Source organism: Suillus fuscotomentosus (assembly GCF_016647785.1).
Source record: "Suillus fuscotomentosus strain FC203 chromosome Unknown F5891scaffold_24, whole genome shotgun sequence".
Classification (NCBI taxonomy): domain Eukaryota; kingdom Fungi; phylum Basidiomycota; class Agaricomycetes; order Boletales; family Suillaceae; genus Suillus; species Suillus fuscotomentosus.
In genome coordinates this window covers 363354-388930 of record NW_024539536.1, presented here as the reverse complement: position 1 = coordinate 388930, position 25577 = coordinate 363354, and the positions used below count along the sequence as shown (strand labels likewise).

The 25577-nt window shown below is 47.6% G+C and overlaps 15 protein-coding genes and 1 non-coding gene across 16 annotated transcripts; 6 read left to right on the top strand and 10 right to left on the bottom strand.

Moving 5' to 3' along the window:
* Positions 1 to 537: 537 nt before the first annotated feature.
* On the bottom strand, positions 538 to 963 carry F5891DRAFT_979869 (uncharacterized protein; the record flags this gene model as incomplete). Its single annotated transcript, XM_041376940.1, has 3 exons — positions 538 to 720; positions 771 to 853; positions 909 to 963. The coding sequence occupies 3 exons, from the start codon at positions 961 to 963 to the stop codon at positions 538 to 540; spliced, it is 321 nt and encodes a 106-aa protein (XP_041226550.1).
* A 1180-nt stretch (positions 964 to 2143) lies between these two features.
* Positions 2144 to 3022, bottom strand: F5891DRAFT_1188070 (uncharacterized protein; the record flags this gene model as incomplete). The annotated part of the gene is made up of 4 exons (XM_041366945.1): positions 2144 to 2559; positions 2611 to 2752; positions 2805 to 2920; positions 2974 to 3022. The coding sequence occupies 4 exons, from the start codon at positions 3020 to 3022 to the stop codon at positions 2144 to 2146; spliced, it is 723 nt and encodes a 240-aa protein (XP_041226549.1).
* Positions 3023 to 4466: 1444 nt separating this feature from the next.
* Positions 4467 to 5350, bottom strand: F5891DRAFT_1188069 (uncharacterized protein; the record flags this gene model as incomplete). Its single annotated transcript, XM_041366944.1, has 4 exons — positions 4467 to 4876; positions 4929 to 5058; positions 5110 to 5237; positions 5293 to 5350. 4 exons carry the CDS (start codon positions 5348 to 5350, stop codon positions 4467 to 4469), a joined length of 726 nt encoding a protein of 241 aa, XP_041226548.1.
* A 449-nt stretch (positions 5351 to 5799) lies between these two features.
* On the top strand, positions 5800 to 5880 carry F5891DRAFT_t67. Its single transcript has one exon. It is a non-coding gene; the product is annotated as a tRNA-Gln (tRNA).
* Positions 5881 to 6455: 575 nt separating this feature from the next.
* On the bottom strand, positions 6456 to 7517 carry F5891DRAFT_1188068 (uncharacterized protein; the record flags this gene model as incomplete). Its single annotated transcript, XM_041366943.1, has 1 exon — positions 6456 to 7517. One exon carries the CDS (start codon positions 7515 to 7517, stop codon positions 6456 to 6458), a length of 1062 nt encoding a protein of 353 aa, XP_041226547.1.
* A 1502-nt stretch (positions 7518 to 9019) lies between these two features.
* On the bottom strand, positions 9020 to 9794 carry F5891DRAFT_275218 (uncharacterized protein). Its single transcript, XM_041371174.1, has 2 exons — positions 9351 to 9794; positions 9020 to 9293 (listed from the first exon to the last, which is right to left on the bottom strand). Exons 1-2 carry the CDS (start codon positions 9679 to 9681, stop codon positions 9145 to 9147), a joined length of 480 nt encoding a protein of 159 aa, XP_041226546.1. The 5' UTR covers positions 9682 to 9794; the 3' UTR covers positions 9020 to 9144.
* A 610-nt stretch (positions 9795 to 10404) lies between these two features.
* Positions 10405 to 11661, top strand: F5891DRAFT_1188066 (uncharacterized protein; the record flags this gene model as incomplete). Its single annotated transcript, XM_041366942.1, has 1 exon — positions 10405 to 11661. The coding sequence occupies one exon, from the start codon at positions 10405 to 10407 to the stop codon at positions 11659 to 11661; it is 1257 nt and encodes a 418-aa protein (XP_041226545.1).
* A 201-nt stretch (positions 11662 to 11862) lies between these two features.
* On the bottom strand, positions 11863 to 12881 carry F5891DRAFT_275221 (uncharacterized protein). Its single transcript, XM_041371175.1, has 4 exons — positions 12819 to 12881; positions 12374 to 12738; positions 12157 to 12318; positions 11863 to 12109 (listed from the first exon to the last, which is right to left on the bottom strand). Exons 2-4 carry the CDS (start codon positions 12698 to 12700, stop codon positions 12065 to 12067), a joined length of 534 nt encoding a protein of 177 aa, XP_041226544.1. The 5' UTR covers positions 12701 to 12738; positions 12819 to 12881; the 3' UTR covers positions 11863 to 12064.
* Positions 12882 to 13343: 462 nt separating this feature from the next.
* On the bottom strand, positions 13344 to 13877 carry F5891DRAFT_1188065 (uncharacterized protein; the record flags this gene model as incomplete). The annotated part of the gene is made up of 2 exons (XM_041366941.1): positions 13344 to 13606; positions 13661 to 13877. 2 exons carry the CDS (start codon positions 13875 to 13877, stop codon positions 13344 to 13346), a joined length of 480 nt encoding a protein of 159 aa, XP_041226543.1.
* Positions 13878 to 14243: 366 nt separating this feature from the next.
* On the top strand, positions 14244 to 14994 carry F5891DRAFT_275174 (uncharacterized protein). Its single transcript, XM_041371173.1, has 2 exons — positions 14244 to 14330; positions 14378 to 14994. Exon 2 carries the CDS (start codon positions 14551 to 14553, stop codon positions 14920 to 14922), a length of 372 nt encoding a protein of 123 aa, XP_041226542.1. The 5' UTR covers positions 14244 to 14330; positions 14378 to 14550; the 3' UTR covers positions 14923 to 14994.
* A 266-nt stretch (positions 14995 to 15260) lies between these two features.
* Positions 15261 to 16365, bottom strand: F5891DRAFT_275113 (uncharacterized protein). Its single transcript, XM_041371172.1, has 2 exons — positions 16119 to 16365; positions 15261 to 16046 (listed from the first exon to the last, which is right to left on the bottom strand). The coding sequence occupies exons 1-2, from the start codon at positions 16188 to 16190 to the stop codon at positions 15438 to 15440; spliced, it is 681 nt and encodes a 226-aa protein (XP_041226541.1). The 5' UTR covers positions 16191 to 16365; the 3' UTR covers positions 15261 to 15437.
* Positions 16366 to 17233, bottom strand: F5891DRAFT_275112 (uncharacterized protein). The gene is made up of 3 exons (XM_041371171.1): positions 16992 to 17233; positions 16872 to 16923; positions 16366 to 16803 (listed from the first exon to the last, which is right to left on the bottom strand). Exons 1-3 carry the CDS (start codon positions 17176 to 17178, stop codon positions 16542 to 16544), a joined length of 501 nt encoding a protein of 166 aa, XP_041226540.1. The 5' UTR covers positions 17179 to 17233; the 3' UTR covers positions 16366 to 16541.
* Positions 17234 to 17751: 518 nt separating this feature from the next.
* F5891DRAFT_274894 (uncharacterized protein) lies at positions 17752 to 20349 on the top strand. The gene is made up of 3 exons (XM_041371169.1): positions 17752 to 18108; positions 18158 to 19646; positions 19698 to 20349. The coding sequence occupies exons 1-3, from the start codon at positions 17799 to 17801 to the stop codon at positions 20221 to 20223; spliced, it is 2325 nt and encodes a 774-aa protein (XP_041226539.1). The 5' UTR covers positions 17752 to 17798; the 3' UTR covers positions 20224 to 20349.
* A 390-nt stretch (positions 20350 to 20739) lies between these two features.
* On the bottom strand, positions 20740 to 21825 carry F5891DRAFT_275015 (ankyrin repeat-containing domain protein). Its single transcript, XM_041371170.1, has 2 exons — positions 21223 to 21825; positions 20740 to 21164 (listed from the first exon to the last, which is right to left on the bottom strand). Exons 1-2 carry the CDS (start codon positions 21401 to 21403, stop codon positions 20776 to 20778), a joined length of 570 nt encoding a protein of 189 aa, XP_041226538.1. The 5' UTR covers positions 21404 to 21825; the 3' UTR covers positions 20740 to 20775.
* Positions 21826 to 21983: 158 nt separating this feature from the next.
* F5891DRAFT_1224516 (uncharacterized protein) lies at positions 21984 to 24227 on the top strand (the record flags this gene model as incomplete). Its single annotated transcript, XM_041369480.1, has 13 exons — positions 21984 to 22037; positions 22094 to 22149; positions 22208 to 22253; positions 22305 to 22404; positions 22461 to 22554; positions 22606 to 22622; positions 22676 to 22827; positions 22880 to 22981; positions 23035 to 23094; positions 23150 to 23255; positions 23376 to 23434; positions 23490 to 23892; positions 23948 to 24227. The coding sequence occupies 13 exons, from the start codon at positions 21984 to 21986 to the stop codon at positions 23977 to 23979; spliced, it is 1281 nt and encodes a 426-aa protein (XP_041226537.1). The 3' UTR covers positions 23980 to 24227.
* Positions 24228 to 24474: 247 nt separating this feature from the next.
* Positions 24475 to 25334, top strand: F5891DRAFT_274881 (uncharacterized protein). Its single transcript, XM_041371168.1, has 4 exons — positions 24475 to 24555; positions 24614 to 24827; positions 24883 to 24950; positions 25002 to 25334. The coding sequence occupies exons 1-4, from the start codon at positions 24551 to 24553 to the stop codon at positions 25078 to 25080; spliced, it is 366 nt and encodes a 121-aa protein (XP_041226536.1). The 5' UTR covers positions 24475 to 24550; the 3' UTR covers positions 25081 to 25334.
* The last annotated feature ends 243 nt before the right edge of the window (positions 25335 to 25577 follow it).

Sequence of the window (25577 nt, the reverse complement as noted above, 5' to 3'; positions counted from 1 at the left end):
AGTCGGTGCTCGAGAGAATCCTGACGGTTGTGTGCAAAATTCTGCCTTCCGGCTAACTAGCAATTAATCGCAGAAGAGCATGCCATTTTGGAAGGTACCATCAACATGAGTTTCTGCATACTGCTGGCAGATCCGATGGGCGTCTTGGCATGTTGTGGCGAGTTATCGATTCGTGGGCTCAAGGGTCGGGACGATAGATGATATGAGCTGGTAAATTGAGAGCACACTGAGTTCGATTTTACACAAGCCAGCAATGAAGACAGGGGTATATAATAATATATAGTATTTTTCAGTCGCATCGAGCGAGAGTCCATCCATACCAAATCAGAGGATAGGCCATCAAAAATACATAGCAGAAAGACAGAAAGAAAACCGAGAAAGGAGCGGACGGAGAGACGACACGAGCTCTCCAGAGAATACCGGACTCAATGAATGTAGTAGATATACAACCCGTCAGCGCGAGGAATGCTGCTAGTACTCCTGAGGATGAGCTAGAAAGCTAGCCATATATAATATAAACGTGCCTACTAAAAAAATTCAAAGGCATCCATAACGACATATACGTGCTTCCAGAGCATCGCCAGGATCATTGACGGGTATGGAGGCTTCTGCGATAAGTCCTGCGTCTTCGTCTCGCACCAAGACAGCGGGGGCTTCATGCAGTTCCAAAAGTAGAGCAGGCTCGCGTCTCAATATGTTAACCTCGAGCAAAACATCACGCTGCACGTCTTCTCATTCAAGACCTTACAGAAAACGAAAAGATGGCTTACCGCAATGACATCCTTGAAAAGAGTGATGCCCTCACTGGGTGGAAGAATGATAGGGATGGGACTTGCACATGCAAGAAGGGATACTGAACAAAGTTTGAATCAAATGAAAGTGGAGCAGACGATAATTCAAATACGAACAGTAAGCAAAGATAAGGATGGCAAAGACCGGAAATGAGATAGATTTCTGCGCCATGGTTGTGGGGCTTCTGGAAAATGAATGTACCAGGAAGTCGTTGGAGAAATCCGAGCCACTGGCACAGAATGCACAAAGCAAGAGAGGCGCACAGTGATAATATGTGCAAGTGAAGGATGCTAAGCGATAGTTCACTTGCACTTACAATATAAAGAGATTGCATGCGCTTGAAGAGACCTTTATGAGACCCTTTATCTTTGTATCTGTGGTGCGGATGTGGCCGAGGAGACAAGGCTGTCGCGTTTCGCAATATCATCCGGGACCTGAGTAGGGCTTGAGCAACATGAGGTCTGTACTACCGTAACTCGATCTGAACCTTCCTTTCAGCATTCACTGAGCGTAAGCACATGGGCCACTGGTCCCTTTTGCAAATTGTGTACCTGTAACATGTCTCGTACTCCTATGGCAAAATGTCATCATATGTATTTCACCAATGCGGCCGGGACTGTCGACAGGGAGATTTAAAACAACCTCGGAATGAAAATTTTGGAAGAAGATGCGCTTGTGGTAAAGTCAAAGAGTCGAACAAACTGAGAAAAACAACACCTGCCGTAAAAGGCGACTAGTAAAACAAGGGATCATCGACATCGCCTGCAGTGCTAGCAAGCTTGAGCGCTGAGCTTTTGATGGGCCACCTGATGGCATGCGCCATGATAAATCATTATTTCACATGCTATGCTGAGTATTTGTGGTTTGAACGACAGCTGTTATAGTACAAGAAGAATGCCATGGCATAGATTTTTAGCATTAGTATTTTGACGATGTGGTTGAGATGCATTTGTGGAATTTGAAGCTTAAAGGAGTATCGGAAATTATATTTGACGCGCCTTTGATGGTGCGCATCACTCAGTCATCGCTACTTTTGTACAAGCCCTTCAAAGACCTGGGCCCGGCCCTCAGTACTCAGTACGGTTTACAGATTCAATTTCTGCAAATTCTTACTACGGGAACCACCTGTGCAAAGTGTTTGTTTTGGCAAAAGTTGCGTGAATAAGTTGGCGGGCACTATAATCAAACTATGATGAGATGATCTCCGTTTGCGATGTTGAACACACAACGACATTTACCGATGAATCTTGAATACAACACTCGAAATACTCAGTGCACAGCTTCAAATAAATCGTGAATGAGTTCGTATTGTCGTCAACAACATGATAATCACGTAACCAAGGCACGTGGATCAGTACACCATCGCCCACACACCTGACAACAGACTAACACCTATACAGGCTATCGTGAATATCCCAACAACCCGCTTCAGTCCAAACCATGCATAAGTGGCGATACCAAGAAGTGCCAAGACAAAGCCGGCGCCACTTAGCGCCAAAATCGTAAAATAGGACCGAGTCAGAAGATCCAGTGGGGGAGAGGACGTCCTGGATTGGAATCGGACCCCGCAGGGTATCTGAAGAAGGGACTGTACGATATACAAAGGAGGGATGGCTTTAAGCAAGAGCTGCTTTCCATAAAGGCGTTCGTGAGGTGAACCAGTATCAGGAAGCTTTCCCAGCACGTCAGTTTTCATATCGGAAGGGGGTATTGTGTCGATGGTCTGGTATCGAACGAGAAGAAAAGACGCGATATATCCCAGAATTGCTAACACGGGCTATAAGTGCTTCGTATTTCCCCGAACATCGCGGCACTCACAAGCACAGACATGAAAAACGAGGGCACCAGTAAAACACGCATACACGAGTTCCTGAGAGTCCAAGCTTGCATTGACTGTTACCTGCGACGATACGGAGGTAAGGGTGAAGAGCTCTCCGTCGATGGAAGCAAGAAATGTCGTCTGAGGGGTCGTTCCAGATTCATGTAACCAGAGTCGCTGAGCAATGACTTACTATAAGAGTGAGTGTCTGGATCCGCTGCATCCACGCTGCCACAATCGCCGAATCGTCTCCCGTGGGTGTCTGTACATCGTTTTGAACCTTGCCGCGGAATTCATCTCGTTGAGCGTCTGTGCATTCTCAATATTTCTGCTGGATTAATAGAATGCTGCCAAATACATACCAAAACTAGGTCCAGGCTCTGCTCGTTCGAGATCTCTTTGAGTGGACATTGCAGATTTTCGTGGGAGAACAAAGTTGCGTGTCGGGTATCCTTACAAGTTGGCTGCCTGCAGATCCAGTTAGTGGATATAAGCTGGTCACAAAATTCCTCACCGAAGTGCAACGTTGCAACACTGAGCACTGCAGAGTGTCCACTGAATCGACAGGTCATCTGGGACCCACCCTTATATATGCATTGCGCACGACTCTCAAAGAATTCGATTAATCAACCGGTTGCGCCCTGCGGATCTCAAGTTGGCGTTGATATAACATGGGAACGACATAGAGGAAGCTTCGATGGGGTCCACGAGGATCCCCACGCTGCCATCAGTGGTACCTGCCTAAGTAGGCTGACCGGTGCTCTAGTTAGTGTCCGTGTCAGCCTGTGGCCACAGACAATTACGGATCATGATACGATGCTTAAGCGCGTATCGTATCGCTCATCCATGGCGCATTGAATATTTGTGAAAAATTAGAATGACTTGTCTGCTATCACACTGTGTTCTAGTAGTTCGGAAGAACACAAAGTGCGAAGTTCCGAGTCACCATCAGTGTGATTCGGTCGCCATCGAAGACGAGCAGATAAGTCGTCGCCACCAGCCATCGACTAGGCGTCTGATCATGGCAAACCGTAATGCATCACGATCAACACGCTAACCAATGTTTGCCTAGCGGCGCTATGGCCACGAGGCGTTAATGGAAGATACTATGATGTATATATATGCATATATGTATAACTTAGGAAAGGCCCATCAGATATTAATTTAGAAGTCTGAGAACACGGTTGCGTACCGTAGAGCGACCGTACTACATAGAGCACTTAAGCCTCAAAGTCGGTACAGCAAGTGCTCAGTCAACATGGTTGCACGAACGCTAGCGCTAGGAGATATCGTAGTATTCCCCATAGCTGAGGAAATGAAAACAATTTGAGAGAGCGACCGGTTGCTACTTATCTCGCCAGCTTCAAAGTTGTCTCGGATGCGTTCGCCGTTGACAACTTGAGAATTAGATGCTCATCCAAGAATGTCACCGGCTCCGGCAATCCCCGCAACTAGCATTTTAGAACCTGTTTTACTCATGGGCTTGGAACTTGCAGTAAGGCGCTCTAGGCCCAGACTTGCCCAGTGCCTGCCATCTACCCGACAATCACAAGTCGCTCCTTAGCGGATATAAGCAAGTTCTCAGGATGTCTGCGAGCACCACTAGACAGAATAGCATCGGCAAGCCGCCCCGCTGTTTTTGGGCGGCCGCGCAAGCCCTCAGCTGCAGATTCAAGACACCTCGTCCTGTACAGTAAGAAGGGTGGTTCGCCTATCTACGCTACGATGGTCGTGTATGTTGCATCTGCTCCTGGACATCCTCTGCAGGTTATTAGAGAAGTCGACTGTCGGTGCCGACACCTACTAGCTTTATCAAACTTGGGGAAAATCTAGACCTGCGGTTAAAGTGCGTAGTTTATAGCACCGCCCACACAGACGCCACGATGCTAACACCAAGACAAACTACCGTGAATATCCCTACAACCTGCCGCAGTATCACCCATGCGTAACCAGCGATACCAAGAAGTACCAAAATAAAGCCAACACTACCTAACGCCAAAGTCGTAAAATAGCACCGGGTCAGGAGATCCAGTGGGGGAATGGACGTTCTAGATCTAACCTGGATCCCCGAATTCAAGGGCGTCTGAAGAAGGCCATCAAAAGGAGGAATGGTTATAAGCATCCGCTGCGTCCCATGCATGATCTCAGGTTGGTACAAACCGGGATTAGAAAATTCGCCCACCTCGGTGTTCTTTGTATCAGAAGGAGCTACATCACCAATCTGATACTGGATGAGAGCAAAAGATGCCACATATCCCAGAATCGCTAATTCAGCTCGTGAGCACCTCGCACTTCCTCGAACCATCCCGACACTCACCAGCACAAATATGGAAAACGAGGGCGCCAGTAAAACACGCATAAATAAATTCCTGGGCATCAAGTGTCGTCTGCGACGATGTGGAGGTAAGCACGAAAAGGTCTCCATCGATCGAAGCGAGAAATGTCGTCTGATGGTTTATTCCAGAAGCATGTAATCAGAGTGCTGAGCAATGACCTACTATAAGGGTGAGCATTTGGAGTCGTTGCATCCACACTGCCACAAGCGCTGAGCTATCTCCTGACACTGTTGTAGCATTCTTTGAATCATTTCTAGTCATGACGCGGACCTGTTCTTCACGTCGGCCATCTGACATAGTTCTTGAGCATTCTGCCAGATTGATAGAATGTTATAGTGTGCATACCATCATCTGTGTGCTGTGCACTAGGACTAGGTTCCGCTCGCTCGAGGTCTCCATCCATGTTCTAGCTGACCAGACCTTGCCTGCAGCGTTATGCGCGTGTTCTTAAGATTTGAGGGCCTGGAGCATCCGATTAGCGAACAATGACCTACTCACAAGAATCCTCACGAGCCTGAGTGTCCACTGTGGAGCTTGACTGGGTATGCAGTCGACCAGACTTCTCGGACATACCTGTTATATGTTTTGCGAGGAATGCTTCAATACCCGCAAGGTATTGATTGGGAAATTAACCTGTGCGCCGCTGTGATTCTTGGTGCCGAAGTTACTGAAATAGCTTGATTCTGGAGGTGCGCAAGTTTTGGCGCGTTAGTGGTATATGGAGTATGTGAATGCGGTAGGACAGCATCAGCCGTCAGTAGTAGCAATGGGGAATAACGATGCCCAGACGTTTTAGAACATGTATTTGAAACAGATGTATTCAATTACGTAACTTTCCGTCCAAAGACCGCCGGCGTTATAGTGTAGTGGTCATCACTTGGGATTTTGATAATACGATTTCCCGGAACCCAGGTTCGAACCCTGGTAATGCCTACTTTTTGATTTATGAGTGCAAAGTATCATACTCGATCGCATTTCCTTGTTACTTCCAGATTTTTCACAGCTTTGTCGTTTCGTTCCATGAACCAGTAACCGGCACACAGGAGTAACACAAATTAGTACTGATGCTTACGTTCTACCTTGTACATATGACCACTCATCAAGATGCTGGATGTGATCGTACAAGGTTCGGCAGCCACTAAAGTAAAGTCGTACATATGCTGTTAAGTGAATCTCTCTAGTCGTTCCTTGGCTGTCGAAGATGTTCGACTGATGATACATCCATATATACCTAGTGTCATTGATATGGCCCGACATAAAAATTGTAAATTCGTCGAAACGAAACGCGCAAGTACGCAACTTTAAAGAGACATCGTAAGGGTGTTTCATTGCTATGTATACTGCAAACTTGAGATTCGATGATCTAGCTTATGACCCATGTATCATAAAGTCTGCGTCCTAAGCGTTGGGTATGAGAAGTGTACAGTAAGAGTCCGGGTATGAAAAGTCTAGTAATTGTACAGTAAGAGGGAAAACTGATTGCGAACAGGCCCATATCATATCATATACTAATCCTCTTTGTACCCCTCATCATCAGTTAATCCGCAGGCCCAAGCAGTCTCCCACGAGAAAAACAATCGGCAGAAGTGTGTCTGTTTACGTGTGACCTCGAAGGAAAGACCATCCGTTCGAATGTTCTTCTCTCCAGGATTAGTCACAGAAAACGGCGGTGTTCCCCACGGGAAGGAACGAGGGTCCTGCCTGTACAGGGGAGCAGACACATTGAGCCGCTCCACATGCAGGTCTAGTCCCCTTGTAGGATCGATGTATGAACGCATGCTGAAGGGGGGACCGAGATGTGGATAGACCACTGAAAAGGTTTGAAGGCTCGTCATCTCAGCCCACGGAAAGTTTTCCATCCAATAAAGCAGCGAGGATTCGGGGGATATCAAGCCCCTGCTGATGTCACGAAAAACATCTGAAGTCACCTCTAAATCGGGCAGGCATGTGAGACGGGGGATTGATGCGAGGAAATTGGGTATTTTTTTTTTTTGATCATAGTGGAAGGGAGCCCAGGAGCCGCAGGAACTCATTACCGCCAGATTCTGAATTTTTCCAGGAAAAGGGCAGTATTCGTGGTCGATATTGAGATCTTCGTGAGAAGTCCACGCATCTTCCACGGTCTGAGCAAGAAGCTGGAAATGCCCAGAGTCAAGTGCAAGTACTGGTACAGCAAGGATGACCGGATGCAGTATGGTCATGTTCAGCTTGAGCTCAGACAGTCCTGCGGAGAGGCTTGTCCGGTAGTTACTGATCCACATCCTCTGTATAGCAGAGGTATAGTCAAAGAAAAGGTCACTTTCTTTCTCAGCGTACGCTTTCTGCATAAGCAGAGCATTTGCGAACTTTATCACTCCATGATCTCGGAGAAATACCGTGCGCAGCATTTCGGGGAGAATGATGCATCTGAAAAGTCGAGAGACGCGACATAGGGAGACGGCTGTTGAATAGAAATCTTTATCGACACGGTCCCCCCCTGGGGAAAACGTCAGCTGGGCCGCATCTTTGAGGATGGGAATGAGAAGCTCCATAGGAAGGTTGCCAGTGCGAGAGCGGATAGGATACTTCATGACAGAAGAGTAAGATGCTAAGCTGGTGAGAAGGAGCCTGCCTTTAATACTTTCCTCGTCAATTGTGGCTGGGACCACAAGTTGTGACCCGGTGGCCCATAGCAGAGTTATTGTTCCTTCTAGGTCGCACAATGTGCTCTTGTCCTGTGGAAATCACTATTTTAATCACCAAATATCATTACAACAATGATGCGAATGTGGCACATACGAGACGAAACATATTTCCAAGTCGATTGAGTGGTACTTGCCATGTTTCCCAAACTGACGTCATAGCACCCCGTCTATGTGAGTTACATTTGTCATCAAGTAGATGCAAGCACGCAGACGCACCCAAGGCATTGACAAAACAGCCAACTTGATGGATGAGGATCTCTGCGTAGGTGAGTTGGTGTATGAGTTACGCCTCTATCTCGACTCGGAGGTTGTTCGACAATGAGTGCTTAGTTGAGGTTGAGGTGCAGAAGGATTTGAAGACTGAGTCAGAAGTACCAGGTCGACTCACACTCACACAGAAGACGATGTCGTAGTATTTTCATCGTGACTTGAGTAAGATGAACACGAAAGTGAGGTATATCGAAAGTATGAGGATTAAAGTACAAGAGTATGTAGGTAATTTGTACACTAGAATAGAGAATTCATGATCAATTACCGGTAACAGACGACAGCAATACAACTACGCACCAATACCAATACCAATGAAAACAATTCTTTTCCCGAGCATTTTCTTCTTGGAAGCATGTAACATGCTCGAGTCCCTGGGCCGCTTTGTTGAGTCCGTGACAACACCATTCTCCAAGTCCTTGAACGTATTCTCGTACAAATCGATTCGACGACGTGTTTCGCGACAGCGTCCTCGACCTCCCACAGAGTGCCAACAACGTCCTCGAACCGTGAAAATCGCAGTCCAGTTGCATGCTGGATGACTTCGTTGGGCGTCTAATCATCGCCGACAGTGATATTTCATGCTGATAGATACACAGTATACGAGCTGCGTCAGAGTTCATATCCCATTATGAAATGAAAATTGCTTACCATGGCAAGTAAGGTGCAACCAGGTATTCTGTTGCACATGAAGATGATATAGAGCGACTCACCTAAGCTCTTCCAGTCTGATATACCGGTCCCTCTAAGTTACCAGGCATGATGATGCGGGTGATGCAGTGACATGACAAGGAACGAAGATGGGCTGAGCGGTGGGTAGGATTATCAACGAGTAGCCGTTGAGAATGGTCCAGCAGCTGCGCGTGTCCTTCAAATGTGTAGTGTTGGAGGAGAGCGGATAACGGAGATATGGCAGATGTGTATGACACTTGTAGAATGGGAGTAACGGAGTAATCAGAGGTGGCAACTCGGATACCTGGTCGCTGAAGGCGATATCGACAAGGTTCGGCGTGGGAAGATGTACTTGCCTGTGTCATCCAAGACTATCTCGGTGCATTTTGGAAGAGCCAAATTTATGCAATAGGCGTTACTAAACTCTACTATAGAGTTACCAACAGGACGTTGGCGTAGTTTTTCATGCAGGCCCTGGACCTGGCTAGCTACTGATATGTACAATGACAATATTTGACTTACAAATGGAACGTGCATCATGAGAGTCAGTCATACAGCTCGTCAGCCATAGCTATCAGACCACTCTATCAGCATCGACATCCCACAGAACACACCTCCCATCAACCACTCTAACTGAATACTGCGGCTGGTCCCACAGCGGCACCCACACCCTCGCAGTGCACTTCCTCACATCTGCACCCCACTCACCGTATTTCGTGCCACCTGGAGTCAAAGGACAACATCAACATCATGACATTCAAAAAATACCTCAAAATTCACCAGCACTCGCAGCAGCCATAAGTGGCACCGAAACCACGGGTATGCCAGCAAGCATGTCACTGGCAAACAATGCACCTGCTGAAACTACCGAAGCAGCAGTACCAGCAGCGCAAGTGCCTCCGATGGTTGCAAGCATCTCCATGGATTCGTTGTGGCTGAACTCGCGATTCCCGGTCACAGAGCGTGCTTCAAAGTGAAGCGGGAGGCTGGCTAGGTGCGTTGTCCAACGTTCTCCGGGCTTGAGGTGATTTTTCCAATTGGCGGGTACGCCTACGAAGAAAGCAACATGGATTTCTTCACTAAGGTTATTGATTACTGTTACGTCGGGCATCTTGGGTATGGTAGAAAGTATGTTCAGTAAATATTGGGAACGACAGAAGTGAAGACAGTGTTTATATACAATACAGACGGAGCTTCAAACGATTGTCAATGCAACGTTCATGAAAGGCTATTGCTCCTGAAGATCCCTTTGTTGTCTTTCACGCCTCACAAAGAGTAGTAAGTGCTCTGAAGTTTGAGCACGTTGATGCCGTCCGACCTTGCCTATGAAGTCAAGGACTAAAACGGACCTTCAAGCTTCAAGGACAGAGTCGAGGTGACGTTGACATAACACATCCAGTGACCAGATGCAAGCATTTGAGTAAAGGGAATCCAACATGGGGCATAGATGTGGGTGTTAGGAACCAGAAGTTTGAGCCCCAGACTGGCCCAGAGTCGTAGAATACCGGGTACCTGGCAAGAGTCGGCTAAATCCCCTGACCTGCTTCTTCTTCTCACCACTACTCTTAAAAACTCGAGCATGCGGTATCAAGGACCAAGTAGGTTGGCTAGCAATCACATGTATGGTAGAAGGCCAACTTGGTCCTGCGATGTGCACCATAAACATATTTGCACTGAGATTTCCTCAGTTTCGTGTGATTCGGACTTGGGTTTAGCCTTCTTATACCGCAGGAGATGGCCGCATAGATCCAGGACAGCCGAGAACTAAATGTTCACATCTAGACCATCCCAAAATCATTGGAATGACTAGCTTAGTTGGTCAGTTATCTTCCTAATGTTGGATAGTGAGGCAGCAGTGACCGCTTTGGCCTTTACTGATCTTGTGCTCTACGACATCTTCAGAATGCCACATCCTTCTCTCTCTCTCGGCAAGCTCAAGACTGGTAAAACGCAGCAACGCCATCGCAAGACCCGCGGTGCAAGCACTGATGTTTCGCCCATCAAACTTAGTCACCTTTTCAAGTCCATTAGGCACCACCGTTTGAAGGGAAAGGTCGCGGGTGAACAGCAGACTACTTCAGTCCCATCGCCCCATCCTGAATCTGATATGAGCTTGTCACCTTCCAGGCATCCGCCTTGCGAATGGGACACCAGCTATTCGCGTCTTCTGTCAGGAATCAATAATACGCGCACCTTCTCACAATCTACTAGCCAGTCTACCACCGCTGAACAGAGCATAGCTCCATCGGAGGAGTCGTCACGTTCATTGTTTGGTATGCGCCCTTCGAAGACCACTTCAGCTCTTCTTCCGAAAGCCCCTGTAGACCCTGTCGCAGACAGGTCTGGTGCATCCTCTCCCTTGATATCATCTCCGTCCATGTTTGACCTACGTTCTCATTCGGCGGGCGATTACATCGTGCGACAACTTAGCGCAACCCTAGAGAAGCTTTCGCTGGGCGAGAGTCACTATGCCAAGCTTCAGGAGAACATCCTTCCAATCAGATCCCTGAATACCTCTTCTGACATGATCGTCTCTCCTGCTCCCCATTGGTCTGCCAAGTTCAAAGACTCGCCTGCGTCTGGATACCTTGCAAACTTGAAACAACAGCTGCAGGAGAAGCGGTGGCTGTGCAAGTTTGCTCGCTCCACATCAGCCAAAGCACACGTCACACCTACCATATTCATCACGTCTGTTGATGGGAAGCATCCCAAACCACTATGTTCTCCGGTTGGCCTTTTTGGACAAGCCAGCCACATCAAATATTTGCTCGAAGATCCTGTGCCTCAGCCGCTGCCGCTAGCCAATTCCCCGTCACCTGATGACCCATTTAACGCGGATTTTTACGCCTACAACCATCCCTCTCAATATGATCTGCCATTGCTACCTTCAACGCCGACAGGAGAAGTCACCGACCCCGCCTGGTATCTGCCCGGAACGCCCTCTCGTGCATATCCAAAACTCTTCCTATCTGGTGGGGAGGAATTCGCAACAGCCCTGAGTGCCACCATCACCAATCCGTTTGATCTTCCGCCTTTCTCTGTGCCGTTTATGAAACAAGGCCTTCTCGACGCTTCGCTTTATGGTAATTGAGGCAATTTGCGATGCTGAGAATTTTTTTGTGGATGTGGTGTTGTAGTCCAGTAGGTTCAAAGCCGCTGAGTTGGTATAACCATGTCCTGAGTCCTAAGTTGTCTACAGATTCCTTGCCATGTTACTTCCTTCTGGATCCTTGCACATGCACGAGACGACAAGTTGTTTGCATGCTAGTGGGTGCAGTAAGTAATCGAAACGTGCACTGTATCATAGGAGCATATCACGATTTTCCATGTCTGAACAATTCAGCAAGATATAAATGTAACGCAAGAGAAAGGAGATAAATCATAATCATGATTCAAAATACACGAGATCCTCGAGCACAAACAACAGAGGTAGATTACACTCCTTCGAATTGGGCGTCAAAGCAACGTTTCTCCAGGGGAAAGTTCATGCGCCTTTACACGCTCACGGTGGCGGTACAATTGACAGCAATCCCACCACCCTATGTACGAATGTTAGTGTAAAACAGGACCAGCGTCGGTATCTCACATAGTACTGCCCGGTGCAACAAGCAGTCTCGTTGATACACGCTGAAACGCTTCCATTATCCGTGGTGTTGATAGTACTGCATCCGTAGCCAATAAGACCGCTCAACCCAAACTCGCTGATAGAATATGCAGCGATGATTTTTTCAGCGGTTGTTGTGTTTGTCTGCTGAGATTTAGCATGTTTGAAAGCCGTTTCCAAATCAATGATCATGACACACAGTCGTGGTGTTGGAGCAACACATGGTTATTCCTGAGTCACAGGAGTATTCTGCAGATGCAAGAATCGGGAGAAGAATGGCAGAAACTATCAGAAGTGAAGACAGCATTGGATTTTGACCAGGGCCCAGGGTGAGGATAGAGGCTTGGTAGAAGCTCCCGTCGAGCCTCTTGTATTTATCGCCACAAGACTTTGTAGATGTTTGAGTTGACGTGGGATCCACGAGGTTGACGACGGCGACGCAGCTAAAGAGAGGTTCTTTGATTTCTTCCTGCTCGTGAACCGAATAGAAGATATGACATGTGCAAAATATGGGGTGCGCCAGCATTACACTAGCGAACCATCTGGTGTAGATGCAGAAAGCCCCTGCTGATACAAATCAGCCAATCATTAAAAGTGTTGCCTACACATAGGAGCGGACGGGAAATGGCAGTCGTCTCTCTGACCTTCACGACGAGTGGTGGATGATGTCGGCGGCGAAGTGGGACTGCTTAGGTTAGCGAGTGGCGAGAACAAGGTGAGAAATTGCTCCTTCCAGCGCCGGAGGACGAGAACAGGATGCACTATTTCGATTCACTAAGAAATTGTTGTGCATGTGGCGGAGTCCGAGTCTATCTCGGTATGGGTAGCACTACAGGGATGTAGAGCATACCCAGGTAGATAGGAATATGGGAGTAGACTAAGATTTCCACATGTGCTCCCAGGATGCTCTTGTAGCATGCGCACAAATACCCATGGCGCTGCGAATGGAACGGGCTGCTGTTGGGCGCGTCGTGCATATAAAATACTATCAAGTGTTTGTTCTGTGTTGAGAACAAGGTCATGAAAACAGTTCTGTCTGGTGGCTGTGTATTTGCCACTATTTGTAGTGTTGGAATGATGGTTATTCAAGAAGACTTAGTATCAAGCTACATAGAAAAAGGGAAGACAGGCAATTTCGCATAAGTGAGGTTTTGCAATAGTTTACGTGGCTAATTTATGCCAGGAACCGCATCCTTCAGATGCTCTTTCTTCAAGCATCGCGCAATCACACCACACGTCCTGCATTCCCGCTCCTTTGCTTCAAATGCATCTTCACCATACCCACTACTCGCCACATCAGGGTGTCGATCACCGTGGTATGGCTTACTACCATCACCGTGAAGATAACAGGGCGACGACAAGCAGTAGCTTTCACCAAAGTTCGACTTAAAGCAGCGGCAAGTACCCGGTGGGCGATCAAAGTATGGCACACCTGAGGTTCAAAGAGTCAGTAGTAAAATGGAGAGATGAAAACCATGAACCGTACCTTGCATATCTGGTTGCGTACAATTTTCGCAAATGGTGTAATCACAAGTCGTGCACCGCTTGAAGGCATCTCCTACATCCTCCACATCGTCCTCGTCATCCTCATCTGGAGGAGTACCGCGGAATCGCAAAAGACAACCATCGCATTTCGACACAGGAACCGGGTTCCGTCGACGCTCTTCCCAAGCCATTTGTTCCATCTTATTGATGGTGTCCATCGTCGACCCTGGTCCGCCCCATTTTTTCATCATTTTGTCCACCTTGTGTAAGATGGCAGGCTTGGTGCAGACGCTGCGTTTGTGCACCTTCCAGTCAACTTTCTGGCACTCCGCGCTAGAGGAGAATCATAATGTTAGACTCCCAGTCTAATAAGTGCTAACGCTGGTGTTTGTCACGTACGAGCAGTAGCTATCCCAACCATAACAGGTCAGATCAAAGGTTTTTATCTCTCGTACCAGCTTGTACTCACATAGTTTTCTGACATTTTGAGCATCGTAGCGGCTTTTCACACTCGATCTTGCACACACTGCAATGACGCATGATGGCGAAGGAAGAAATGCAGCAGGCTGAAGCATCGATGAACCGAGATAAGGTGTTCGGTAGCAGCAGCACCGCGTGCTGATGCGGGCCTGAACCTTGCATGATTTTATGTCATGGATCACTAGGAAGAGGTGTGTCTCCTTCATATGTAATCCTCCCGTACCGGCCAATATTAAAGTTATCAATCAAACGCACCATTGAAACCGCCCAAATTCCTGCGAATCTCGTCTATCTCATCCTTGGCGATATGTCACAATATTTACTTTGTTACAAGATGCGCTCAAAGTGCGCAATACCTCTAACACTGACAATAAGCGTTGAGCCATGGCATGCCCCTTCCGTCACTGAAAAATGGTTAGTCGACCAGATCCTGTTCGCGTTTGGCTCAGTCTTCTATTGCAGTTAATGCTGAAGCGGCAAGTCAATATGGGTTATTTTCAATCAGGCACCCCCTTGATCACATACGGAAAGGTGGACGGGCTTGATGATCCGCTGATCACCACCAAAGAGAAACTGATACAATTCTCGTGGCTCAAACCAACTCGACGGACGTTCTTACTTGTCCGTCCTTGGGATCGTCACCTCCTCGAGCTGTCTGACTTCGCAGACTCGGACGATGCAGAAAGCTTGAGAGGCTGGTCTGAGTTTGAGTCTCTTGACGGCTCGCCTGGAGAAGAGGAGTTGACTGATTTCAAAATCTTACTTTGCAGACATTGTGATTGATCGATTGCCTCGGACAGCTGTTCGGCGCATTTTTGCTAGCCCGGCAGCGCAGTGGGGTATACAAGAGGATCACATCGGATCACGATATCATTGCACAAGTCAAATATATGACATCTGTGCACGACACGACGGACATTAGGACGCTAGACATATTGTAATTGTGTATGTCTTTTTTGAACATCAGATAACACATCCAGCTTCATGTGACATTGTCTACTACTTGTGACTTGATATGGAAGCCGATTTTGCAGTTGAACATTGAAATTTGAACGTTCAAGCGTTGAACGTTGAACTCCCACTTCTGATCACGCAACACTCACTCGCATAGTGAACACAAGCACATACAAGATAGATGACAACCAAGTTACTATAAAATACACATAAATGAAAGTGTACAGACAGTCCCCAGATGTTGTCAATAATTAGCGTTACAATATGTATATATGCAATAGGGCGTCCAGAACTACAGCAAACCCATTCACAAGCATCTAACCCACGACATGCAAAGACCAAGCTCAACGGCCGCCCCTCACACCGGCAGCAGGAATGACACTCCCCACGATCTCCTTAAACGCCTGATCATCCTCATATCTTTCCTTTGTCTCCTTAACAATCACCAGCAACGCAGGCCTCTCCCTCCTGTACATTTCCATATCATCGACATCGCTATCGAAAGCCGAGGATGTGCTGAAACAGTTGAGCACCAGGCCCTTGAAGCGCGGAGGGGGAGTGGATCGGGGTGACGCAGATGATGAAGAAGATGGAGAGGGAGAGTATGTGCTTGTGGGAGACAGCGAGCGCGAGAACATCCGTTTGAACACCATCTGTGTGCGAGATAGCATACGAGTAGGACCACGATGGGGATTGGGATTAGGATGGATGATGGTACGTGTGACAACGAGGTCAGCGGGGTGGTATACGTCGATAGGCGTAGGGGAAGTGGAGCATGTGTCCGTAAGGGATGGGCGCGACCCCTCGGAATCAGGACCTTTCCTCTCGACAGGATCAAATACAACCTTGTGGTTCCGCCATGCATCACTCGTGCTCGTTTGCTCAGTCCTGATGCAAGGGTCCTGCCTCGTCATCAAATTTGAACTGCCGGTTTTGAAAAGCGAGATGAGTCTCTGAAAAAATGGAACGGAGGCGGAAATAATGTTAAGAAAACGCAAGGTAATGAAATCAAAGGAAATACTGACCATGTTGGTGCGTCGCAGGGGGTCGAAACGCTGTGCGTCCATGGGGTTGTAACGTGCCGCACCCATTTCCATGTTTATACAATAAGCAAAGTATAGAATTCCTAGAGCTATCCTATGCAAGCTAGAATTTTAGAATGCGAATGAGAGGAGCGAGTGATGGCCTTCTCATCTTTGCAAGAGGTATTTAAGCAAAAACTTAGTGTACAAGCAACTGTGGACGAAGCAAAGCGCGCGCCACTCACCATGCCACTAACACTTTTGTTCGTTTGCTTAGACAACTGCCCACTTTCGTGCTGTGGACTTTGCCCACAGCCTTCATAACATTTAATCTTGAGGTTTGAAAGTGTGGTTCCCAATAAAACGTGTGGTCCAACCGAGAGGAAGAGCTGCTACATGTCAAAACTTAGCATTGAGAGATATGACTCAACAGGTCTGTGGACATATTCCTTGTCTCAGGGTCGTTGTGTGTTGATGTGATACTCGCAGATATACCACGCGCAATCCATGTGCAAGCTTCGAAACAGCCCTTGGCCGTCGTACGCGCAACTCGATGGGACAGAACCTGAGTTTGAGATACGGAGGGAGAGGGAGCAGGCGCGGTTGGTTATGGTGAGTATTAGGGATGCTATAGTTTCGTCGTGACGCAGTGCCCATTGCCATTGCGATGTGATATAGGTGGCACGTACTAGAAAGGCAACAGGTAATGGTTAGGCGCGTCAGGATGATGCCGGTACAAAGAGATGACTTACTCACCTGGAGTTGCAACATGATCGCAAGGCGTCGATAGCCGAAGAGTTCGGCGATGCTGTATTATCGGCGTTTGATGGCCACTATTAGAAAGAGTATCTGTAGTGATTCTATATTGTGACTTACATTCTCGTCCTTCGAAACATGCCTGTCCACCCCGCACGTCCAAGCCCGTCACCTGTTTGCCAATAAATTCCCGGTTATAGTTGGGGATCATCTCCAGCTTTTCGGATCCTTGCTGATACGTTTTAATCGAAAATGGTAGCCTGAGGTTTGCAGATTGAGCCTTCTCAATATAGATGAGAAATGTCATGAAGGAGTGAGGGGGGCGGCCGACATGTGGCCCAAACCTATTGCACAAAGAAGTAGTCTAGTGCATAACGTCGGATGAGACTCATATTATCCTCCCACTTTGCTGAAACATTTTCAAATCATCAGCAAGAATAAAATTTCAAAGTGGTATTACAAATTATGTATTGTAGCGTAGCCAATGCCTAGGGCTCAGGAGTTGGCCAAAAATATTTTGACTGAACATCGCTCAGCAGCACTTGACATGGACGGACTCTGTTCCTACTCCTGAAGAGGAAGCAAATGCGATACTCCAGGCCGCCTGGCTTGACCTTCGACTTGAACAGCGAACGTTCGAACTCTCGTCGGCCGCAGGTGCAGGGACTCTGAACAATGGGGAAAAGATGCTGGCACACACCAAGATCGATGGGACCCATGTGAAGGTCTCCCCGAGTACTGCAATCATGGTGACCAAGATTCATTTGCACCAGAATTCCTTGCAGGGTGCAGCAGCACGGGGTACGAATTGTATGATACCGGCAAAATCCCCAAGGCCCTTTCAAACAATACGAACAAACAAATGCAACATAAGTTGCATCGGCGAGGGATCATGCAATATTTCTTTCGTTTGTTGCGTTCAGTTCCATGACTTTCTTCTTGCGATATTCGTTATTAGCCCTTCTCAAACTATTCCAATGGTCACCTTTGCTGGCGACCCTGGATCCCTTCAGTTCTGTTCGGAGCATCGACGGAGACTCTACGGTCCTCGAGAGACACAACTTCCTGTGGCCAAATCCTCCGGCAAACTATCTTCCCGCCGGATTCGCCTCGAGCAATAGAAGCAGTCGTGTCTCTGCTCATGACCACCATCCTCCTCCATCATCCTTCACTCTCACATATGCACTCTTGATTTCCCAGCACAAACACTACTTGTCAAACTTCGTGGATTCTCTAGGTCAGGCCATACTCCAGACTGTGGTTACCTCTACTGACATTTAGATTAGTTTTGCTTCACTCTAACCAGTTAATTTATTTCAACAGTGGTTTTTGCAGCATCCTGGTCTTGGTTACCCTCAACCTTAGTCTCATATGTCTGTGTTCTGTCACTTGCCTCCAGTTTAAAAACAAAATTCATCTACTGGCTCTCCCATCGTGGGGTAGCCTCGAAACCATTTTCGGCAGTGACAGCGAATCTCTAAGTGCAGCTGTTTCACTCGAGCTATCCGGGACCGAGAGCGTATGCATCACTCCCGACCAAGAAACGTTCAACAGCGATTCAGGTTTGCTTGCTACACAACAGGACATCTTGCGAGCTCCCGACATACATGCCTTACATGAGGATCTGGACAGTCCCAAAAATATTGGCGCAGCCCTACACCTATATAACAATCGATGTGTATTGCCACGTGAAACAGCTAACGAAAATAGCGATACCGAACGCACACTGAGTCAAGAGTTTGTGTCCTGCAACGATCCGGCGTCCCTGGACGTCTCACCTGCACTCAAATCGTCGAGCTCCGCAGGTTTCGAACTAGACATCCACAATGCTAAGCCTGAGGACCCACGTCAACCCTTATGTCCGGCGCATCTCGTTCGCAACTTCCCGCCACTGGCTGAGACCGTATCTCGCGAAAAACCAAGAACGCACGATGTACGTTGGCCAGCTCGCAAGCGTGATGATGCAACTTGCGATGGCGACCTTCAAATGACTATACCTGCAAGGCCCAACCATGATGGGCATCTTTCCGTCTCGAGTAGCCAAACTTCTTTTTCATCGATGGTTCCCAAAAAGCGAAGCTGGTCTCAGACGGCTGGTATCGGTGCCGATCTCGAGGAAGATAGTGATTCCAGCTGCGAGGAAGGGTCTTTCTGCAGCGAGTCTCCAGGGGATCAATTGGCTCTCAGATTATCTTCACAACAACCCATTAACAAGAACGAGAATCACGCTACTTCCCGTCCTTCACCGTCGACTTCCAGACGCGATAATATATTAGAGTGCGATTCTCTTTGTGATTCAGAACACACAGCTACGCCATTCGATATGCATCGCCGGAGTGCCAGCACGCCGGTGCCTTCTAGCAGAGGCAGTCAACATTCATCAAATGGACTTGTCGGTACCAAGGTTAAACCGGACTACAGTCTGTCAACTGAGTCGGAACGCAAATCCGACGGACCAGATTCGTTCTGGGAGACAGCTGTGCAAGAGAGATTGAGAGTCACCGCCGCTTTTACGACTTTAGAGCCGCTTAAACCAAAGGGTGCCAGGACTATACTTCACCTGTCTCAAACCACCGCCACTGATGGCGACCAGCCCGACAGGAACCTTTCCAGTGGGTCCGCATCTCGTCCTGCTTCCTGGTCTGTAGCTACGCGAAAGACGCCGTGTGCCCACACCTCACAGCCCAATTCCTGTGAGACGCAAGTTCAGCCCCATGACGATAATCTCGTAACAAAGCCGGGGACGCCGGCGTTGGCCTCCAATCAAGCTGACAGGTATGTCAACCTGAACGGATAATACACGTTCTCTGACGAATGTCGATGCAGCTTCCCCGGGCTGACCCTGCGCTCGGGCGCCTATGCAAAGTATGTTCCTCCGCAACGACGTGTGGCCGGCGAGCTCGTCTACACTGTCTCACAGCAGACAAAGCCCATGCCACGTCGTTCGGAACGCGTGAGATCTGGATTTTCGTCGCCTATGCTGGAAACAAGGTCTCGTTCGTCTACCTTGTCTCCTTGGAGTCCGTTTGCACCACGCGAATTTCCCTCTCCCACTTCGGAAGCAGTCGCGTGGAAGCGTGGTGCGCTTTTCTTGGCCAATCCTCCACCAAACGAATTTGCACATATTGATGAATTTGGAAACGAGAAGTCGTGGTATGCAAAATCAAATTGTAGAACGGCAAACCCAGACGACTGGTTGTCACGTAACGTAACGGAGAAGCATGCAGCGGGACAATGGACGCTGAAAGATGGTGAAGAGGGATGTCAACTACACGCTCACACCTCTCCGCAGCAGCATTGTCATGGCCTGTGGAAGGACGATCACCGTCGATGTGAAACGTTCGGAACGTGATGAAGATGGAGTTTTACCCCTTGAATGTTACGTGAATTTCGATGTGTTTTCTTTCCAGTTTCCCCCATGTATTTGATTTGTGCAGTAACCACATGGTAATTTTGATAGTTGTGGACTCGTGCTGTGCTGTGTCATAGGTGACATTTGGCTATGCGACCCTGGGCGTTTCCATTCTATATCATGCAATGTCCTACGTTTATCGCGCGAAGATTCAAGAAGACGTAGCGTATTAGGATCGAACGCCTAAACTTCATGATCAGGTTGTGTTGCTCAAATTATGAGATGAGTTTGATGAAGTCCAATTCCATGGCACTGTTCTACGGAGATTTCAACCCGGCCATCACCATGTTATCGTTCACGCGACCTATAGAATTCAGAAAGTCGTACTCGTCCAAAAGTGAAATGCTCAGGCTCGTTGCCAGACTTGGCAGAGCGCTTCTGTGTTTCATATGCACCCGACTGAATCAAGATCCTACGTGATGGCTGTGTGATATTATAAGACAGTACTCGCACGTGGCATGGATATACCAAACCTGCTTGGATTCAAAACAATCAGGTGGTTGCGCCGCCGCTTATCGTCATCTTTGCCACCTGGCCATCCGCATCTTGGATCTCTACTTCTATATCCTGTGCAGCGTCCATGGCCATGGGGCCATCTTCTTCGTTATCATTGACGTCATGTTGGCTTGTTTCGTCGAGTTTCATCTCCTGCACAAGCCACCTTGCGCCCTCATCCCATCCAATCATTTCAGCTTCCCCCAAGGGTGATCGTCCTGCGGTATTTTTTATATCAATCAGATCTGCCCCAGTAAACTGAACCAGCTTCTGTGCTACTTCGAGATGCTGGTTCAGCGCTGCCCAGTGCAAGGCAGTGGAGCCGGCGCTATTTTGTGCAGACAGGACGGAAGGGGAGACAAGAGGAAGAAGGTAATCCAGCACGTCTACGAGATGCCTTACGCGAATCAGTTCTCGTGCTATGGAGATGTGATCGCGTCTCACCTATGTGTCCATTCCCGCATGTCATGTGTAGCACAGTGTTTCCGTTGTCGTCTCGGACACTGGAGAGGGCGTCTGAGCCGAATTTTGTTACGAAACCTTGTACGTCGTCGAGATCATCGTATCGACATGAGAGGAGGAGGTTTTCCTTGTCATCGTCTGTGGGCAGCGGCCATGTAGCCATTGTACATGAAAGATTTAGAAAATGATAGATTCATTCACCACCCAATCATCATCTTACCGAGATCCGACGGCCCGGTAGTTTGCCACTATCGCCGAGCCTGAAATTTTTATTTTCTCAGACTTACCCCGCGATGACGATTGCCGCCTACCACATGGTACAGGACTGAATGAGCTCCGCATTGGTTCGTTGAATCAGCCTTGACTTGCCAGGCTATAATTGAACCTGTGCTGAGCGCTGATCGCAAACAAATAGTACTAGCCACTCCCGGGCCCGGACTCGTTACAGGTACCACAACCTTAGTACCTGTCATCACTTACCATATACTCTTAGATCATCGTCCCGTGGTCAGCAGGAACGTGCCACAACGGGTGGTGTTGCGATAATGTCATATATTAATATGTACCGTGCCTCCTAAACAAACTCGCTTCTGTTTCGCGATCCTTTCTCTTCCGGGTGTGAGCGAGACTTTACTTACGCACTATATAGGTCTCCATCCGAGTCATTGTTTCGCGCAACTCTCATACTCAGGCTGGCCTCCTCTTCTTCTTTCCGCTTATCCTCCCTTGCTCGCCTTTGAATCATGGCCCACTTGAGTCCAGCCGTCAATCTTATATGGGCAGTGCTTACAATTATGGTCTGTCTAGTGTTCGATTGTTCAATGGAAGAAATACTGACATCCATTTGGTTTAGTTTGAATCCTTTTTAGTTTATCATCTCTGGTCCTTTGATCGTTTCAAATGTCTGAGGTTGGTGGATTGTTGCACACATAATTTACGAGTGCCCTATTGAACTACATCTGTACAGGTGGAATCATGGACCGCGTTCTGGCACATTCAAGCGGGTCATGACGGTGCGTTACGGTTTCCTTCTTTTCTATTTTATCACTCACATAATCTCACAGTATTCCTATTTAACCAGTATTCCGTTTATCGCAATCTACGCTATGGGTTTCTCCATCATCAAATACAGTTATGGTTTCACTGTTATTCCCGGGATGGGTAGTGAGTGAGCCCAATCGGCAACTTTGACATCTCCCGCTGACGCCAAATTTTCAAAGTCATGCCCACTCCGTATGAGCTTTGGCGCGACAGTGCACAAAGCGCAATACTCCCTCTGTACCTGTCTCTCTCAATTGGTTGGGCATTAGAGATGTGAGTCTACCCAACCGATATTCACCGACACCGGCTCACGTTTCGACTAAGGGTAACACACCTAGAAGGTTTATCTTTCACGCCTTGACATTTGAGTTGAGACTCAATTTTCTCCTCGTAGAGCTGTGTTTTTGGCTTTTCCTGATTCGCTCTAGCTCTGCGAAACAAGATTGGTTCCGCAGCCTATATTTCAAAATATGGGCGACAGGATCTATAGTCGCAGTCATTTATATGCCCCTTGTAACGGTTTTCACGCGGGAGGACCCCTACAAGGTCTGTCATTTACATGTTTGAATATCAAACCAAAATTGTAAGCTTTTACTAGTGCGAGGCTTACACATTCTTGGCTGGGAGTCTCGGAAGCTTTTCTTTGACAATATGGTTTCTTCCGATTTTGTGGACATTCCCCACATTCCTCGAGAGCCTGGTTAGTTCATTTCGATCGGCAAGAATATGTTCTGGTCTGACCACTCTCTTCAGAAACAAGCCGATGTTGATACGAATACAATGGTTAAACTTACAAAGTTTCACGAGCTCAACGTAAGCTTTGCGTAGATGTGATATCATTACTCGACTTACATGTGGTACATGGAAGTGTATCCGGGTCTTTTTTCGGTTTCTCTTCACAGTTCCGTTGGTAATATTGGGCATCGATGGTGTCAGACCGCATCAGCACATCAATGATAACATGTGCGTGTGTTGTGTGCCTGCGTCTGAAATATGCTAACGTCATACGCTAAATTTATCGTCTAGGTTTGCCACTGGTATGCAACTCCACCGTGCCTGGCAGGCTTGAGTTATTAACCCATCTTTCTGATTAGACCTATTGGGGATTATTTCAGTTATAGGTTGTGTTGTATCCTCTGGGATCACTCTTATGGTGCGTCATTTATAGCTGCTAGTCGTGTAATCTGATTCGAAGCAGTGAACCTCAGATATTCTTCCCGCGCTCAATCAAGGCGGAAATGGCAAATATGGAAGCAGCTCGCGAGCTCCGCCGATTCCCCCAATCAAACACATTCGGAAAAGATCCTATGAATGTGCAGCGTGGAGATCCACATGTGTCTACATATAAACTGCCTCTCTATGAGGCAGTAGCTCTCGGCCACTCGATACAGAAATTCCCAATCGAAGACATGTCGGACGAGGAAAATACAAAATATGGGCCGTACGAGATGTCACCGTCACTATCCCTGCAACCAAATCGCAGAACAAAGGATGGGCATGTGAAAATGGGGGCTGCCTTCACTCTCACCGACGCTGCCCTGTCCAAACATAATACAGTCATGCGGAAGTCGAATATAAATCATCTTGTGTATAACTGGCGATCACCACTTGGTAAGGACCCTCATTGTTTCTGCTGTTGTGGATGGGCGCTGATTGGAGAAAGTAGAAGTTGAAGAACCACCGCTTTGGTACCGGTGATAACAAATGATTTGGCGGAAAAAAATACACCAACGGGATTGACGTTTTATTTCATTTTACTCGCTATGGACTACCAGCTACTTATGCATATGTGTTGCCTCATCATTCATTTTACTTCACTAAACATGTCCCAGTCAAAACTCAGGCTAGAGCTGAACTAACAATATTTAAAAATAGTAAGTACATGCTGATAATATCAATAATGGATATGCGCAACGCCGTACGGCCGTAAGTCTTTTCGCAAATTCGCATGGCGTCAAAATCAAGCATAAGATTTGTACAATGTCCCCATCAATGGTGTGTGTTATTATAACGTTGAAAATACATAAAGATAAATGAAGGAATAACCATTGATCAAGGTCTGCAGATCTGAAAATCTGACTACGGGTGCACCATCATGTTGTCTTGTTCAGAGCCGCCTTCAGGAGGTATGATACTAATAGCGTGGGAAAAGCGTAAGGTTATGTCGGGAATCGGGATCTTGCAGACTTTCAAGTTGAAGTTCATTAGGAATTTTGAATTCTAGCCTGAGACCGAGTACTATCGTAGCGACTTCTACTTGTTCATCGTGATGTGGTCGGTAGCGTATCGTCTTCCGTCCATCTCAATGCGGCATTCATTCTCTCAATTCCAGCAAACATATATTCAATGCTCAAGTTTCGATACGGGCTCCATGCTGCAAGCGATGGTTTGATTGCGCAGAATGTCATGCAGAGGCGGAAGATCATATGCTAGGGAAAACAACTGAGATGGTGTTCGTGTGCAAGAAGTGCAAGAAGGCCTTCAGGAAGGATATGTCGAATTACGAGGAGAGCGATGAGTTTTGCCCGCACTGCGACAATCACTATGTAAGTGGCATCGATCGCATCCTTGTGAATTAAGATCTCATCACACTACTGATAGGTCATTGATGCCAAGACGCCACAGGCAGTGATTGGAGTCGAGGGCGAGGATGCGCGAGTTGATGCACGGTGAGGTCTTTCTTGGCGAAATATGACTCATGTCTTGATTCCTCTGCACAGGATGCTCAAAGATGATCGTGTTCAACAAGATCCGACGCGATCCATTTTTTCAAGGGATTTTTCGGATAGAGTGGGATGATATCTTCTCTCGACAACCTTGCGTTCTCTGCTTTCCACTTGTGTTGCATGCTATCACTATAGATCGATCACTTGTTCAGTGCTGCTGCACTTGATACTCGGCCTTCTTGTACGAGGCACCCATTCCACAATGCGAGTCGTGTCGGTGAGATGTGTAACTTGAAGACCACGAACCCTTGGAATCCTGCTCAATTGTAACACTTTCAGTCATATCTAATGCGGAGCGACGTTTAACAGATCAAATTGTCTGCACCTCACATACAACACTGATACCATCAATTAGTGCAAGTATATCCACAGAGTATAAGATGGAATTGTGGTCCACCCACGTGTGCCGATTTGAGCCATGTTGGAACGGACACGGACTACAGGGTAAACCCAAGGCTAAACCTCTGTAGCGGGAGGTTACGGCGAGAACCGATTACTACAGCACAACGCAGGACTACTACCGACTACGAGCCAGGAACCTTGGCGCTCTCGAGCATCTGCGTCAAACCA

Bases quoted from the DNA above. Each gene is read 5' to 3' on its own strand.
- F5891DRAFT_275218 (XM_041371174.1), bottom strand. From the start codon at position 9,681: ATGCCCGACGTAACAGTAATCAATAACCTTAGTGAAGAAATCCATGTT. The intron at 9,294-9,350 runs GTGAATTTTGAG...CTTTGACTCCAG, and splicing joins TATGGCTGCTGCGAGTGCTG to GTGGCACGAAATACGGTGAG.
- F5891DRAFT_275221 (XM_041371175.1), bottom strand. From the start codon at position 12,700: ATGCTGGCGCACCCCATATTTTGCACATGTCATATCTTCTATTCGGTT. The intron at 12,319-12,373 runs GTGTGTCATGAT...AAATCTCAGCAG, and splicing joins GTTGCTCCAACACCACGACT to ACAAACACAACAACCGCTGA. The intron at 12,110-12,156 runs GTGAGATACCGA...ATTCGTACATAG, and splicing joins GTTGCACCGGGCAGTACTAT to GGTGGTGGGATTGCTGTCAA.
- F5891DRAFT_275174 (XM_041371173.1), top strand. From the start codon at position 14,551: ATGGTTAGTCGACCAGATCCTGTTCGCGTTTGGCTCAGTCTTCTATTG.
- F5891DRAFT_275113 (XM_041371172.1), bottom strand. From the start codon at position 16,190: ATGGAAATGGGTGCGGCACGTTACAACCCCATGGACGCACAGCGTTTC. The intron at 16,047-16,118 runs GTCAGTATTTCC...CCATTTTTTCAG, and splicing joins CCCTGCGACGCACCAACATG to AGACTCATCTCGCTTTTCAA.
- F5891DRAFT_275112 (XM_041371171.1), bottom strand. From the start codon at position 17,178: ATGACATTTCTCATCTATATTGAGAAGGCTCAATCTGCAAACCTCAGG. The intron at 16,924-16,991 runs GTAAGTCACAAT...CCGATAATACAG, and splicing joins ATGTTTCGAAGGACGAGAAT to CATCGCCGAACTCTTCGGCT. The intron at 16,804-16,871 runs GTGAGTAAGTCA...TTGCCTTTCTAG, and splicing joins CGATCATGTTGCAACTCCAG to TACGTGCCACCTATATCACA.
- F5891DRAFT_274894 (XM_041371169.1), top strand. From the start codon at position 17,799: ATGACTTTCTTCTTGCGATATTCGTTATTAGCCCTTCTCAAACTATTC. The intron at 18,109-18,157 runs GTCAGGCCATAC...CATTTAGATTAG, and splicing joins AAACTTCGTGGATTCTCTAG to TTTTGCTTCACTCTAACCAG. The intron at 19,647-19,697 runs GTATGTCAACCT...ATGTCGATGCAG, and splicing joins GCCTCCAATCAAGCTGACAG to CTTCCCCGGGCTGACCCTGC.
- F5891DRAFT_275015 (XM_041371170.1), bottom strand. From the start codon at position 21,403: ATGGCTACATGGCCGCTGCCCACAGACGATGACAAGGAAAACCTCCTC. The intron at 21,165-21,222 runs GTGAGACGCGAT...GGCATCTCGTAG, and splicing joins ATGCGGGAATGGACACATAG to ACGTGCTGGATTACCTTCTT.
- F5891DRAFT_274881 (XM_041371168.1), top strand. The intron at 24,828-24,882 runs GTAAGTGGCATC...CACTACTGATAG, and splicing joins CGCACTGCGACAATCACTAT to GTCATTGATGCCAAGACGCC. The intron at 24,951-25,001 runs GTGAGGTCTTTC...TCCTCTGCACAG, and splicing joins GATGCGCGAGTTGATGCACG to GATGCTCAAAGATGATCGTG.